The sequence below is a fragment of the Calypte anna genome, chromosome 8, assembly GCF_003957555.1.
Source record: "Calypte anna isolate BGI_N300 chromosome 8, bCalAnn1_v1.p, whole genome shotgun sequence".
Taxonomy (NCBI): domain Eukaryota; kingdom Metazoa; phylum Chordata; class Aves; order Apodiformes; family Trochilidae; genus Calypte; species Calypte anna.
This window is the reverse complement of record NC_044254.1, coordinates 20,476,193-20,491,923: the sequence shown is the minus strand read 5'-3', so window position 1 is coordinate 20,491,923 and position 15,731 is coordinate 20,476,193. Positions and strand designations below refer to the sequence as shown.

General features: G+C 60.8%; 3 protein-coding genes across 3 annotated transcripts in view; 1 reads left to right on the top strand and 2 right to left on the bottom strand.

The window, feature by feature from the left end:
- IPO13 (importin 13) overlaps nt 1-6,393 on the bottom strand; it is a 29,952-nt gene extending 23,559 nt beyond the window's left edge. Inside the window, 2 exon segments of the mRNA XM_030455011.1 lie at nt 6,306-6,336; nt 6,338-6,393. Coding sequence (XP_030310871.1) covers nt 6,306-6,336; nt 6,338-6,378 — 72 coding nt within the window. The 5' untranslated portion in view covers nt 6,379-6,393.
- Nucleotides 6,394-7,379: 986 nt separating this feature from the next.
- Nucleotides 7,380-13,180, bottom strand: ARTN (artemin). The gene is given in 9 exon segments (XM_008490789.2): nt 7,380-7,794; nt 7,796-7,933; nt 7,935-7,969; nt 7,972-8,158; nt 8,160-8,192; nt 8,194-8,213; nt 8,568-8,757; nt 8,891-8,961; nt 13,128-13,180. Coding segments are annotated over 8 exon segments (690 nt in total). The 5' UTR covers nt 8,957-8,961; nt 13,128-13,180; the 3' UTR covers nt 7,380-7,773.
- Nucleotides 11,506-12,723, top strand: LOC115598669 (basic proline-rich protein-like). The gene is made up of 2 exons (XM_030455372.1): nt 11,506-11,799; nt 12,229-12,723. Exons 1-2 carry the CDS (start codon nt 11,506-11,508, stop codon nt 12,721-12,723), a joined length of 789 nt encoding a protein of 262 aa, XP_030311232.1.
- Nucleotides 13,181-15,731: the final 2,551 nt, after the last annotated feature.

Sequence of the window (15,731 nt, the reverse complement as noted above, 5' to 3'; positions counted from 1 at the left end):
CAAGGCATGAGCAGCCTGCCTGCAGCCCCAACAGCAGAGACTCTGGCAGTACCTAAGGGTCTAAGACAAAAAAAAACCAACAGCTGCTACATCATCATGATGGCAAAGAGGGAACATTATCATAGATGTTCCCCTAAATGTTCATGCTGAAGAGATGTCACGGTTACTTTATTAGAGGAACAGTGAGCAATCAGGTTGTAAAACCCCTCCTCAGGCAGAGTCTGCTTTCCAGCCTTTTTCTACCACCATCACCCCAGCACCTCACCTGCATCCCTCATGCTCTGCCCACCCTGACGTGGTGCCCACTGTCACCAGTGAGCTCTTCAGAGAGACATCCATTGCCCAGCAACACCACCCCAAAGTCCCACTCCTCTACAGGAAGACTCTGGGGAGGTTTCCAGCAGAGGCTTCAGGGAACATGTGCTGGAGCATCCACCCTTCAGCACCTCAAGGAGAGAGGGTGAGCAGCGAGACAAGTCTACCAACTACACTAAGTTATTCAAAGGGTGGAAACAAAGCTGATGTTGAAGAGCCACACTGCAAGCTGTTGAAAGTAGGAAGAATATTCTGGAAAAAACATGGCTGCTGGCTTTTGTGCCCCCCTTCCCCAATCATCCTGCCCAGGAAGGAATCAGCAGTGATGACTCCTCGCTGAAGCATGGCTGCTCCTGCCTGCATGCAGAATGCCAGGTAGAGAGGCAAGACAGCTTGTGTCCTGGGGCTGCCAATAGTGCAGCCTAGCAGATGCTCTACATGACACGGGAGAGCTTTCCCAGAGGACCTTCAAAGGATGGGCATCAATACTGGAATGAACCCAGCTCAAAACAGCAAATAAAACCCTGGGAGAAGACTAGGCTGTTTCCCTAGCCTACACAACACATTAGTCGAATACCATCCTCTGCTGAGAGCATGGGGCAGGAGGCTGCAAGGTACCATGCCCTTCCAGATGGGTACCTAAATGCCTGGCATATTCTTCCTGTGCAAGGGATGGCACCATCCTCATCCCAAAAGTACCCGCTGCTGTTGGCCTTTGACAGCCAGCACTCTCAAGCCTATCAGGAAGCACAGGAAGATGATGAGGGGAACTCATTAGCACCAGGAGGAAGAAGCAGAAGGCATGAATCAGCAGTGACATCTACCAGGGAGGCTTTGAGCTTTCTGATTTGAACGGGTGGCTGCCACCAGACCTGCCTCCTCCGCAGTGAGACCTGTAATGTGAGAGCTGGAAAACAGCCCGGCTGTCAGCTATGCCCTTTGGCCAGGGAAGGGAGCTTTCTCCAACATCAGCTCTGCTTGGCTGAAAATAATTCAAGCTTGTTATGATGGCTCTTCCCTGCCCTAAAAAGCCATGGCCAAAGTCTCCATTAGACTCTAGATACTCGAGTGGTATCAGCTGCTCTGGAAGAGCCAGAAGTGAACTGCCTTGGGGCAGGGGAGCTTGGCCAAAGGACACAAGTCAGAGGTTCCATGCTGGTCACTTCATACAGTGAGAGGGGATCAAGTCAAAGGAGAGTTATTATCAAGAAAATGCAACCGATATTAGCTCACAGTCTGCTATGACAAGGGAAAACGAGATGCTATGAGCCCAGCATCTCCCAGCCCTCACCCCTTGGAGCTTCTTCAGGGAGCCCAGAGCCCACTTGCTGTCTCTGCAACTGCACCACAAAAATTCATTAACACAGGGTCCCCAGCAGAGGGAGTGCTGTGGCTGTGCCATTTGTGAGGTGACAAGATGAGTCTCAGAGGTGCTGCTCTGGCCCCACAGAGCAGGAGCATGCTGCCTGCCATTTTGGGGGGCTCCCACAGGGAGATAGGTCCCCCCCATGGGCCAGTCTGCCAGAGCTAATGGAGGAAAGCAAGTAGAGCTCTGAGGTCTGCAACCCAGCAGGGAAAAACAGCAAGCTGCAAAACACAGTCCCTGTTTCTGCTCCCTGCCCCATGCCCACAGCCACAGCACTCTAGGCCACCACCCCTGCCTCCCCTCACCCCACAGCAGCCACCTCCCCATCCTCCCCTGCCATGGGGGGGTGGGCTGAGCAGCCAGCAGCCCTGGAAGGCAGCAGCCAGCTGAGGCACCGAGCGCAGCAAATGGATGCAAATCAAGCTATGTGTGTGCTGCCAGGCATGCTGCTCCTGCTCAAGGCACCCACACTTTGCCAGTGGTCCTAAAAAAGGGGCTTTCTTTCCCTCATTCCTAACAAGAGATGCTGCCACTTCACAGCCTTCTTGTAGTCCAGCTTCCTACACCAAGTCCTTGGCTGTCTGGAAGAGTTTGTGGCCCAGACATGGCTCAGCACCCTCAGCATCCCTCCAGCTGCTTCACTGCCAGCAGCCCTTTGCAGAGAACAGCCACAGTCCCCAGGCAGGGATGGGGGCTGTAGGAGACTGGTGGTGACTGGGGTCCTGCACAAGCAAAGGGTAAGCAGGACCAGAGAGGAAGCCTGTGACCACAGGGCTCAGGATGAGTTTCAAAGGCAGCCCAAACACCTCTGTCCACCATCTTGTGTTTCTACCCATCACTTCAGTGAACAAATCTGCAAGCATTTTGAGAGTAATTCCCAGGCACCCACATGTCAGTCTCACCCATTCCTGCTCCATAAGATGTCAGAGTTGACATGAGGTTCCAGTGATGGCCCTTGCAGGGCAAAGCCAAACCCTGGCAAAAGCATCCCTGACAGTGATGCACGAGATGAGGGCACCATTTCCCCATCCTGACACATCCATAATTCTCTTGATCAGGTTTCAGATGATAGGCAATAACCTTTATGTGAAGAAAGCAGATGCCCTTGGGTTTCTCCTCCCCATCTCCCGGGTGGAAGGCCAGCCCCCAGCAGCTGCCACATCCCTGAGGCTCAGCATCTCCAAGGAGCAGTGATCAAAGCCACCCCTCTCCCGTCACGGTAGGTTCTGGATGTCAGCTCTGTAACTCCCCGCCTACCCATCCTGCCAGAGAGACTGTGCATTCATCAGGCATCTCCAGAGAGGCACACAGCAATCTGGAAGGCCCAGAGACGCCAAGACCGCTAATGTGCTAGGGAAAAAGACGTCAGCGAGTATTACAAACACCCCAGAGGATGAAAGGCAGGCCAAGGAAGGAAAGACCTGGAAGGAATCAAACAGGGAAAAAAAAAAAAAAAAAAAAAAAAGGAGGGCAAGAGCAGGCACTTGGGAAATTCACGGAGAAATGGCACTGCCTTCTTGTTTCAAAAAGGGGATATTGCTGGAGCAGATTCAACTGCACTGAAAACTGGTAAAGGGTGATCTGGATTCCCATTCTGTCCTACACCACCAACACTGTCAGGTGCTGCCACCCCTAACCTAGGAGAGACCAAACATGCAAGGCACAAGTCCTGCTAGTGCACTGACACAGCCAGCAGGGACTGAACGCATGCAGTTCATCTTCTCTGAAGCAGGGTTTAGACTGCAGCAGGAGGGTCACCTCCCCAGGACAGCATCTCCCCATCACCAGGCTGCCAGTCATGCCAGGCACAGACCCTGGTCACACAAAAGCCCATGCAGGTCATTTACCAGATGGCACCGTTTAAGCATGAGCATCCTCGCAGCCTGAAACCCTCGCCTGGCCTTGCCTTCTCTTCCCTCCAAGCCTTCCCTTCTCTCCAAGCCTTCCCTTCCCTCCCGAGCCTCCAACTGCAGAAGAGCCCAGCTCAGTAGCAGGTGCAGGAGAGGAAGAGCCAGCCCAGAGCTGCCGGCTGCCCAGCAGGTCCATGTAGCATGGCCATGCCAGCCTGCTCTAGCTGTGCTGAAGCCAGAGCAGCATCTAGGTCAGGCGCAGAAGAAAACAAAAAGCAGCTGAGCAGCCCTCAGCTGGGACTGGTGGATGCTGTACCACAAACACCTCAGCCCAGCATGGCCCCAATCCTTCCCTGTATCAAGGCAATGCTCCCTATAAAAAAAAAAAAGGGGGGGGGGGGAAATACAAAGAGCAAATTTCAGATGTTTCCTGAAGTGCAGCACCTGAATCTCCTCAGGAAGAGGCAGCTGCCTGCCTGCTGCCCATGGGCTCTCAGACTGCCAGCTTGGGCCCAGCCTACAGCATCTGCACCCTCCCACCTCCTTGCAACCACTGCTCACAGCTGGAGGGATCCAACCAGATTTCTCTGGCATAGGTCAGATAAATGAAGCAATGGATCCTCTTCAGCTATATGGGCAGCCAGAGCCTTGCAGAACTGCAGGGGCATTTCCCCATCATGCATAACAACAGTGGGGGTACAGAAGGATCTTCCAGGGACATTGAACGCTCTCCACAAACCCACCAGAAGAGCATGACGGGCAGTCTCACCAAAGACTTCTTTGGCTACAGATGTCACATGTGATGACTCCCACAGCAGATGACCTGGAGAATCTTTGACCCTCTGACTTACAAGATAACCAGCTCCTTACCCTGTTTCTAACCCCAGCACTAACTGACTCAGAGTGAAGTCAAACCCTGACTTTAATCAGTATTCAGTGTTATTAATAGAACCATGCCAGTAGGCAGAAGATCCCAGGCCCAGGAGAAGAACCATTTATCTTCCAGCAATCACCTCTCACAAAGCAGCTCTACCCACCTGCCTCCCACCAGCCCAGCCCTCAGCAAATCCCACCTCTCCTTTGCTTTGTATGAGATAACACCCCACAGCTCTCTTTGGAAAAGGCAAACACGGGAGGGCTCTGAGCTGCTAAACCTCCCAAGTTTTTTCTGATGCCACCTTCATTTCTTCCCCTGGGCAGGGACCACGAGACTTCCCCCAGGCAGCCACTCAGAGCCCCACCACGATCCACAGCAGCACCTTCAGATGGCAACACCACCAAGATGGCAAAGCCTTTGGAGACTGGGAAAAGCCAGACAGGCTGGGGGAGGGGAGCTGAAGCATCCTAGAGGGCATCTTTGCCTCCTCCCTCCCAGGCAGCAGGAGACTAAATCCAGAGCAGTGCAGTGAGGGCAAGATGCTCTCGCACAGCCCCAACTTGCCCAGCAGTGCTGGGTGCCCACCACCCTGGCACTGCCCACCCTTCCCAGGCAAGTGTGTGCTTCATTGTTAGTGCAAACAAAGGAGTGGTTTGTGTCTGCTGAAGAGAAAGGAAGTCAGAGGCAAAATCATCCAGCAGCCCTGGATATAGGCAGATTAAGCTGCAGAAGGTTGCATTAATGTAGCATTTTCCAGACATCAGTTAATCCCCCTGGCTCTGCTCTGTCTCCATCTCCCTGGTAGAGATGGCCTATCTCACCTGCAGCCATAAAGGCAACCAGTGCCCCCTTACAAACCTGATATCCCTGACCCTGAGACCTCTGGCAAGGCCAGGCCAGCTGCTAGAGATGGACTGGTAGGAAACGTAAACCATGTGCCCACCAGCACACCCTAAAGGGCATCTCTTTGGCAAAGAACTCGGTCTATTCTTATCGAAGAAAAACGAGGACGCTGGGATTCCCACTGGCTGTCTGGGGACTGGGCTACGGATCAATGGGGCTGTTGGCCTCTGAGCAGGTGTCTGTCTAAAGTGTGAATGAGCAGATCTCCTGCAGTTTTGCCCTTCAGGGATGTACCCTCTGCTGCCCCTGCCCCCAACATCTCCAAGATGGCCCAAGGGAAGGGTTTTGCACAGCTGTCTTCCCTAGCACTCTCTGGGGTGCCCTGTTCTGTCTCCATGATGAGACCCAGGTCATGTGGAGGCCTTCTCAGAGTCCTTCCGCAGCAGCAATGGGATGCTGGCAGTCCTCGGTTTGCCATGGCCATTCCCTCGATCCCAGATTTCGGCAATCACAACCTCGCTCCTCGCTACCCTACAACTGCCCCTTATGAGGACCTCGAGCATCGCAAGGACCATGGGGACTGCATCGATCCAGGTTTAGAGAAGGCCCACCGGGCCATCCGCCCTCTGAAGGCTTTCCCCGACACTATTTTTCAGCACCTGGCGATAGCCCGGCCGCCCGCCCCCCCACCTTCCCAGCCTGATGGTGACACTGATAACGTCGGGGGGCAATCAGAACCAGACCTGTAGGTTCTCCTGCCCAGAGGACGCCCGTCGGAGACACAACCCTCCTTTTCTGCTCCATTTCTGCCACATCATTTTCCCTTCCCCGAGCTGCCCCGGCGCGCAGGAGCCGGCGGCTCCACCTCTTGCACCGTACACCGCGTACCAGCAGCGGAGCGGGACAGGACGGGGCGGGCGGGGGGATGGGACCGGCCCCGCCGAAGCGGGTGCCCCCCGAGCCGCAGCCCCTGCAGCATCCGCATCCCGCAGCCCCCGCCCCTTGCCCCTGCCCTGCCAACGCTGCGGGTTGAGCTGGAAGCGGTGGGACTCACCTTCTCCACGTTCTCCACAGTGAAGTCCAGGCCCTGCGGCGGCGGCGGCGGGCGCCTCCGCCCTCCGCTCCATGGCTGCGGCGGCGCTCAGAAGGCGGCGGGTGGCGGCGGCGGCGCGGGCGGGCGACAGCGGCGGCGCAGGGGCAGCCGCATCGCGACGGACCCGCCTCCCCGCCCCGGGGAGGGCGGCGGGCACCGCGGCGGTTCAGCTGGGCTGGGCTCGGTTGGGCTCGGCGGGCAGCAACCGTAGGGCCGGGACCCACCGCCCGGACGCCCCAAGCGGCTCGGCTGCCCCGCTCCGCCCCGGTACCGGATGGCCCCGCAGGCGCGGCCGGACAGCCCGGGCCTGCCGCCGCACCGCACCGCACCGCACGCCGGGAGACGTAGTCCAGGCCGGGAGCGTCCCCTGCCGGGCACCGGTACCGAGCGCCGGTTTCGCTCTCCGCGCCCTGGGGCGGGCGGTGCGGAGGCAGCTCCGCTCTTTACCGCCTCCCCCCGACAGCAGGGAACCCGCGGCCCCACCCGGCACGGCACACGCAGGGTTTGGACTCACAGCCCATCACTTTATTGCTACAGGAAAAGGCGACTGCTACAAAAATAGAGTTTTATCCCTCAATTTTACAAATAATAGAAAAAAAGGGGGGCTGGGGGCACGGGACTCCGGGGGAGGGGCCGGGCGCTGCCCAGAGCTTCACAGCAGCGTTGCGGTTAATTACCCCCACCTCCGCAGGCCGAAGTCATAAATAGGAGCTGCCGCTCGAAAACAATAAATAAATAATTTAGAGTAATAAATAGTTTAGTGCCGCAGCACTGCGGGGGCAGCAGAGGGACCTTGCCACCCCCCCTGGAATTGGGCAGGGGTCCCGGCAGGTGCCCATGCCCTGCAGCCTTGCAAAGCACCGGAATGGCTGCCAGCCCGGGTGCAGATCCCCAACCCTTCATTGGCATGGTTTAGCCCCTCTGCACCCCTGTCCTCAGGCATGGCATCTCCAGCCACCACCAGCCCCAGAGTGCCTGAGGAGGCATGGGGGTTTAACCCCCCTTTCTGACCCCCCCCGAAGTTTGGGTAATACTTGGCCCCAGCCCCACCTAAAGCAGGGGTGTGGGAACACCAATCCAGGTGGGGTGCAGGCAAGCCAGGTGCTGCTGGTGGGCATTGAGCTGGCAGAGCCCCGTGAGCAGCAGGGATGATCCATGCCTCTTCCAGCTCCTCTCCCAAAGCTGAACCAGGGTGCACTCAGGCAGCACACCACGTAGCTGGTGGCACCAGCTTCTTGGCACTGAGCAGGAGGGGGTTCAGCCACTCACACCGTGTCACGGCTCCATCTCACTCAATCTCTTGTAGCCATGTAAAGCCAAGTGCATCCATCTCTGCCAGGCTCATCCTTCAAGCATCAATGCTGCTGTATACCATGGGACTGGGTTTGCCAGCATGCATCAAGCCAGGGCCGAGCCGGCGGCCCCCTCTTCAGCCAATACAGCTGCACTCAAGCCGCTGACAACTTCTCCACTGTCTGCCACGTGTTCTGCACGTCCATGAAGGAGACAGCCTCATAACGGGTGGGACGACAACAGGGATGGCTGAGGACCCGCTCCTGTGGACCTGGGGTGATGAGCTGCTGCCTCAAGCAGGCTACCCAGTGTCAGGTCATAGTTGCTGCGTGCCGATGACAGGACCCACTGCAGTACTTGAAGAGCACAATCTCATCTGAGTTGAAGCCCAGGCCCAGGTCGCGCACCTTCACCATCAGGTTGCGGATGTGGCAGTTGCGTCCGCGGGACCCCCGTGACGATTTCCGTGCCCCCTTCTTGGCTTTACTGGTGCCTGATGGTGATCGCTCAGCACGCAGCAAGCAGATCCTCTGCCAGCTCTGTGGTGCCTGGGGCCACTTGTTGTTGCATTGTCTCCTGCACACAGAGGGATGCCTGTCAGACCCTATCCTGCACCCACCACCCTCCTGGGGCCTGCTAAGCCTCCCTGTTCCCAGCCATGACCTGCAGCCCCCTCCTGACCACCCGCCATTGTACTGGCTGTGTGCCCACAGACTGGTGGGGTCAGTGGGCACCCAGCCAAACCATCCTCTCATCCCCACAGCTCTGGCACCATCCCCAGCATGAAATACATCATCCCATGTATTTGGCCCCCCCAGCCCCAATGTGTAGCCCTTCACAGGGTGGGACTCCCACAGCAGCCCCCCAACCACCCATGCCCCACACTCGGGGCTACCGTGCCCAGCCTGGGGGTCTTGACACAACACACACCATATATCTGACTCCAGGCAGCAGCGAGTGGTAGCTCCACACCATCCTCCACAGCTGGGCTGGCAGTGGCCATGCCCCGAGGTGTAGGAGGTGCCTCCAGTGTCTCATTGTAGTGTGGCATTTGCAGGGTGCCCACAGCCATCCCAGACAGCAGTGAGAGGATGGGCAAGAAACCCCACAGTGTCCCCTCCTGCAACAAAGCACAGTACAGTGGGGTGAGACCCGATGAGGCTCCCCACACCAGGGACAAGGCTCCATGAGCTGGGGATGGGGACCAGAATGTGTGATCCCAGCAATGGTGGCCAGCCAGGCCTGGGGCTTACCTTGGGCTGTGGGTGCATGGAGGGTCCTGCAGGTCTCAGCTCTGGTGGCCCTGCTCGCTGCTCCATGCTAACTGCAAGCGCAGAGGTGGGGGTTAGTGCCCACACAGAGGGGATGGGGTGGGCATGAAACTGGCCAGCTGGGAGCTGGCACACTGCTCCCCTGCCCCTGCCAAGCATGCCAGCCACTCCCTCATCCCCCAGAACCCTGCAATGCCTCCTGCACTCCATGCATGAACCCTCCACCATCCCACCCCCACACAGCAAGGAACCATCATTACCCCATGAACCCCTTCCAAGAGATTTGGCAGCTGAGGTGTTTCAACCTTCATCCACCGCTTCTGATGGGGATGCAGCCACCTCCTCACATGAGCAGCCCGGGATGCCAGGCTGGGCTGTGAGGCAGCAGCTGGGGCTGGAAGCACTGTGGGGGGGGGGGGCCTTTCCCATGGCCCTTCCCTGGGAATGTTTTTCTTGCTCACAGTGGGAGCCTGACCTTGGAAACTCCAAATCCATTAGTGCAGGGTCCTTAGGTGAAGCTGCCCACTAGCCCCGTGCTGGCTCCCCAGCCCACTGCTTGCTCCGAGCTGGGATGTGCAGCCCCAGAGCACCCTAGGAAGCTCCTGTGGGGACATGGCAGGGCATGGGGAGCCACACCGTTCTCATGATGGTCACTCATCCTGACACCACTGCCCAGTGTCTGCTCTCCTGACACACACAGTGGAATTTGGTCCCCACTATGCATGGTCCCAGCAGAGCAGTGAGCACAGTCTCAGGGGAGTGCTGTCCTGTGAGAGGTGCAGGGGCAACTCCCAGTCTTCAGCTACATCTTGCATCTCCTTTCCCAGCTCCCCTGAAGTGCAAGGAGACCCCTGTGCCCCAGCATCCTAAGCGAGGATCCCCCAGAGGTGGCTCCCAAGAGAGTTTGAATCCTCCTTGGCCTGCCTGCTGTATCCTCTGTCTTTCAGGACAAGTCTGTCTCATTTGGAGCTCAGTGTCATCCTGCAGTGGGGAGTCCTCCCACCCCCTACATTGCTTTTCCCTGGCATGTCCCAGGTGCTTCCTTAAAAAGATGGAAAGGTACAGGCTGAGGAAAATGGTCCTGGCCAGAAAATGAAAGGACATGGCTGGGCACCTCTGGGAGAAAAAAAGTTCCCAAAGTTCCCCCAGTATTTCAGGTGATGGTCCCCAAGCCCCAACTCCTGTATCTGTTGCCACCCTGCACGGGTCACACCATGGCAAGAGGCTGCGATGGGCACTTCCAGGCCCATGTGTCTCCTCCGGGGACCGTGCACCAGGCAGGACACGTCCCGGTGCAAACAGGGCTGGCACTGGCCCCCGGCCCCTCCGCAGCCCGGCCAAGCGCAGCTCAGGCAGCACGTCGCTCCATGGCGGTCCGTGGCCCCGGGCCAGCTGCTGCTGCCAGGTCATGATTTTCCCAGGCAGGCACCCCCGGAGAGGGCAGGCGAGGGTCCCTCCGCCCCACTGGAGGGGACGGGCCCCTCGCCCGTTCCTCGCTTCCTCGACCAGCTGCCCCTCGGTCCCAGAATACCGGCGGGACGGGTCGCAATGGGACGAAGCGGGATAGGACTGGACGGGACGGAGCAGCCTGTGCAGTTCAGGCTTCTCCCGTCCGGCGGCAGCACAGCCCCGGGCTCTGCAGAAGGAGCGCTGCCGGCAGGGCGCCGGGCGAGGGCAGCCTCCCCTCGGTCCCTGGAGCCCGGGAGCCCCGGAGTCGGGACTAAGGACGTGCTCCTCCAATGTCTCCGCAAACACGGAGCCCCGTTGCCGGGGGCAGCTCCCCGAACGCACAGAATTACATCCCACCCTTGCTCCGCAGCCCCGCTCGGTCCCTGCTTTCCCCCATCGCGGGCAGGGCTGAGACGAACTCCTGGGCACCCCACGGGGGTGCCAGACCTGAACACCCCACGGCAGTCCCCCAGCTCCCGCAGCGGGGGCATGTGGCTGGGGTTCTGTCCCTGCCGCGGCTGCAAGACCCCAGCTGGGCCATTACCAGGCACAGGAGCCCTTTCTGGAGCTAGGATACATGTGAGGACCTGCCTGACCCTCCCGGCCACATGTGTCCCCGGCTCGGGGGTTTAGCAACAGCGCCTTGGGGTAAGCCCTGTACGGGTCACCCCAAACCAGCAGTGCAGAGTCCCTCAAGAGCCCCACTGCCCGGCCTGTGTACAAGGCGCTGAGGAGCGACGGGTGCCCCCTGGGCTGCACACCAGGTCCCCGGGGGAGGCAGAAGCCATTCTCAAAGCGCATCAACGCCGCACCAGTGGGTGCCTTAGCCCCCGGGTGAGGGTCTTAGATCATGGAGTGGCCGCCTTTGGAAGAAGGCTATGCTGGGACATTGCTGACCCTGCTCGCCCTGCTAGCCCTGCACCTGCGGGTCCTGCCTGGCAGCGCGGAGAGGTGCCCGGAGACCCCCACGAGTACCTGCGGTTGCCGGTGGGGCTGGCGCCGGCCCGGCATCGCCCCACGTTGCCCCAGGCAGAAGCAGTGACGGGGGGGGAGGCGGCAGAAATCAGCTCCACGTATTACGAGGAGCTGGCACCCGCACCTCAGATCCGTGGGAGGCCGGAGTCGGACACGTGGAGCACAGGGGCGAGATGGAACTCGGCCCCAGCCCAGGGAAAATAGAGCCGGAGGAGGTTCGGGCAGTGCCGGCCCGGCCACCCCCGCCCCAGCGCTCTCCCCGTCGCACCTCCCGGGCAGTTGGAGCACAGACCCGCCCGACGTACCCAAAGGGGCCGGGGCGGGAGCCCAGGGAAGAGGTGGGTGAGGCCGTCCCCGTGCCCCCCGGGCACCGTCAGCGGGGTCCCGCCTCTCCCTACCCGGGCAGGGAGCCCCGTCCTCGCCGCAGCCCCGAGCGCTTCCCGCCGCCAGGCCGAGCTCGACACTCCGTGAGCTGCTCGGCGGGGACCTGCCCGAGGGCGACCCAAACCCTTTCGCCGCCCAGCGGTTTTTTCCGAAGGGCGGACGACGAATAGGTCTGCCCTCCCGTCCCCCTCGCGGTCCTGGTACGAGACGCCTCCGAGGCCCGGCGCCGCCGGTTGGCTGGGGCGGACTCTACAGCCCGCTGCCCCGGCCCGCACTCACCGTGCCCACGGCGGGGACCATCCCCCGGGCCGCCGCCGCCCCGCATTGCCTCCGCTCCCCGCCGCCCCCCGCCGCCCGCCGCCGCCGCCGCGCCGGGGCGGGGCGGGGGCGGGGGCCGGCGCTGCCCCGCCGGCACCGGCACCGGCTGCGGGTCCGGCTCCCGCCGCTGCTTCTGTTGCCGCTCCCACTGCGCCTCGGAGTGCGGGTCCCTGGTCCCGGTGTGCCTCGGGAAGCGGTCCTGGTACGCCTCGAGGTGCGGTGCCGGTGCCGCCGGCGGCGGGTGGGATCGCAGTGCGGGGCAGCAGCGGCTCCATCCCGCTCCTGCTGCCGCCGCCGGTGTCAAATTCCAACCGCCGTCACCTGACCGCCGGGGCGGGCAACGGCACCGGGATCCCAATCCGCACCGGCATCAAGACAAGATCTCGACCGGCACCGCGACCCACACGGCAGCAGCACCAGGACTCCGATCAGCACACGCAGTGGGACCGCCCCGGGACAGTAGCCACTGCCCTGCCAGCATCAGCATCGGCTCCGAGCCGCCGCCGAGCTCCCGCGGACTTGAATCCCGCCTAGAACGGCACCGGGACCCCCCGCAGCACCCATCCCCGCCATCACCACCTGCCCGCTGGCCCAGCCCAGGGCCGGCGGACACCTCTTGGCACCGCCGGGCAGATGGACACGCAGCTCGTACGGACGAAAGGACGGAAAGACGGACTAACTCCCCGTGAGCGGGGCTCCTTGCCCCGACAGCCTGCTCACAGCGCCGGCAGGACGGACACACGGACACCCCCGGGGACGAGTTCAGCCCTTCCCGGAATCCTCCGGGAGCAGACCCCCCACGGGGACCCGACGTTGGGGGACAGAGCCCCACGAGGATCCCTGCACACAGCGGGACGCCCGTGGGGGCTCGGCGGGGATGGGTCGGGGAGGTCCGGGCAGGGTACATCCTGGCAGCACCCGGACCGCGGCGGAGCTGATGGCCTCCCACGCACCCCGAGCTGCCGCGGGCCACCGGTGTGCCTGGCGCTGGGTCCGGCCTGACCGGAGGAGGAGTCCGGCCTCCCTGCCCGGCCCCCCGGCCAGGTCCACCCCGGAGGGGCCGCCTGCCTCCCGGCTCCTCCGCCCGCCTTACCTCCGCCGTGTCCCTGCCTGGCTCCGCCGGGGCCCCCGCAGGCCCCGGGGACATGGGGGCCGACTGGCGAGCCGAGCCGAGACCGTGCGAGCCCTTACGTCACCGCTCAGGGCCCTCCACGTCCATCCCGGGGCTCTCGAGTGCTCCTTGCAAACGTGCCAAATCCCAGGGCCGCCTCCGCTCGGCCCCACTTCACACGTGCTCTCCTGGCCGGAGTCGGCCGCCGGGGCACAGCCCAGGCCGGGCAAAGCCCCCGGGGCCGGCCCTCATGGCCTGGCAGGGTCCGGAGGCGCCCGGATGGGCTGCGGGTCCCGGGATGCTGCCGGCCGTGTCATCCGCTCCACCGCCTCGCCGCGACCTCCCCGGGGTTTATGTAACTCCGTGGCTGGAGCGGGGCCAGCGGCTCCATCGCCGGGGCTGGACCACGGCTCCACACCGGCCCTGTGTGATCTTTCCCGGCCCCTCGGCCCCCCGTGTGGAGTTAGCGGCTTCTCGCGGAACGGCAGCCCAGAGACCCCACGGTTCTGCAGAGGGGACAGACGGCACGTGCAAGCTACCAGCAGAGCCATCCGCCACTTGTCTCATCTCATCGGATTATTTAGCGTGGGGATAACAACTCCTGCGTCCCTCCTGCGGCATCACCTGCCAGGGAATGTGCTGACACAGACTAAGCTGTCCCAGCCACCAGGCAGCTTAGGTGGCAGGAGGCTCTGCCTTGGTGTGGCACTGCATGGTCCTGGTCCCTGCGCACAGTGCAGGTAGCTCGGCCCAGCCTGTGGCTGTAAGTGGTATCATGTCTGCTAGGGGGACTGCATGGGATGGGGGGGCTCTGCCATGGGGCTGTGCTGCCCCATGGCTTCAGGCCTCTACTATTCCTGGTGCCCTCATGATAGCTGGCTGAGGCAACTTTGAATGCCTTGACCCAGCAGAGATTTGGAGGCCCAAGAACATTCCTGGGATGAGGAATGAGCTGGGGAATGGGGAACAAAGAGCGGGGCTGCAGACTAAAGGGGATGCCCACTTGGAAAGTTTCTGTATAAGTGGTATCTCCTGCTTCAGGTTTTCTGCCTGGCCCCATGGGGCTGGCTCCTGCCTGCAGGAAGGGCTACCAGCGGAAAGGAAGGCTGCCTCAGGGCTTGGAGACAGCCTCAGGTGCTGGTTCTGTCCTTTCCCACCTTCCCTGTGGGTTGGGCTGGCCCTCACACTACCAGGGCACAGCTGGGATCTGCAGGTGTGATACAGGTGGTGGGCAGTTGAGTTGTGTGGGACACAGCACACAGTTGCATATTCGTGGGAGCCCATGTGGGAAGGTTCATGGTATCCCCAGTTCTGTGAAGGGATGGCTGTGCAAAGCCTCTGTCCTCTTCCATGTGTGCCTCTTTCATCTCTGTGGCCCCCAACATCTAGGTGGCCTGGCTCCCTCCTCTTCCCTTGGCCCTTTTCATGGGAGATGTGACCCCACTGCTGCCATCAGCCTCACTGATGTCCTGCCAAGCAGCACCTCCTCCCCGTCCCTTCAAGATCACAGTGGCAGGAGGTGGTACATCCCAGTGCCATACCAGAATCAGGCCACTCTCTCCATTTGAGCTCCTACAAGTATTTGCTCTCCCTGGGAGTGCTGAGTGTGTGCCAAGCCCCAGAGGGTGCTGGCGTGCAGGAGAGGGTCTCCAGCCCCACAGGTCTCCAGACAACCTGCTCCCTGACTTCTGCTTAGAGGCTGGTTTGGTGCCTCATAAGGCACCACCTGTAGCAGCAGCCTGTGCCCCCAAGCTCCAAGGCTGGAGTGATCTGTGTCCCTTAAGCCCTGCAGAGCCAGGGCCTGCTGTGACATATGTCCCTGATGATGCCACCCTTGCGTGAGGTGGGATAGGGGTGACGCAGTCTATCCAGATGGCAGGACTGAGCATGTCACAGCCATTGCAGTGTTTGTGTGAGGGCATGGTTGGGTGTGACAAAACATATGTGGGAGAGAGCTGTGACGCAGATGGACTGACCAATTGCATCATTCCAGTCTCAGCTATGATGTGGCTCCTTTGGTGACACCTGCTCCAGAACTAGTGTCCTTGTCTCTGCCCATCTGAACCTCTCACAGGCTCTCCTTGTATGCCCCAGTCTCAGGCTCTGTGCTCTGTCCCTGCACAGCCCTCCCAAAGCCAGGATGGGGCATGAGCCACCCCTGGTGCTAGCCCAGCCCAATGGCAGCTGTGGCCTTGCTCTTTAAGGGCTGGGAAGAGAGGACAACAACGAGAGTTGGAGCAGTTCCAGCATCTTCTTTCTGGAAGGAATCTGGAACTTGCAGCCACACACTCAGGAGGGCTGGGCAGTTGCCTCTGTGGTATCTCATTGTTCCTGGCAGGAAGCCTGCCCATGCATCTAGAAGCTGACAGGTCTAGCAGACCAGTCACCCACCTGGAAGCAGCCACCCCGTTCCCTGGGTGACAGGACTGTGTCTGACTTGTCTCTGGCTTGTCTGCAGCATCGCTGGAGTTTGCCACTGGAGCTATGCTCTTCCTGCTGGGACCTGGCAGGTGTCGGAGCTGGTCACAGCCTTGGCCCCCAGCTTCCTAAACTTCCTTCCCGAACACTGTGACAAGAAGGTCACTT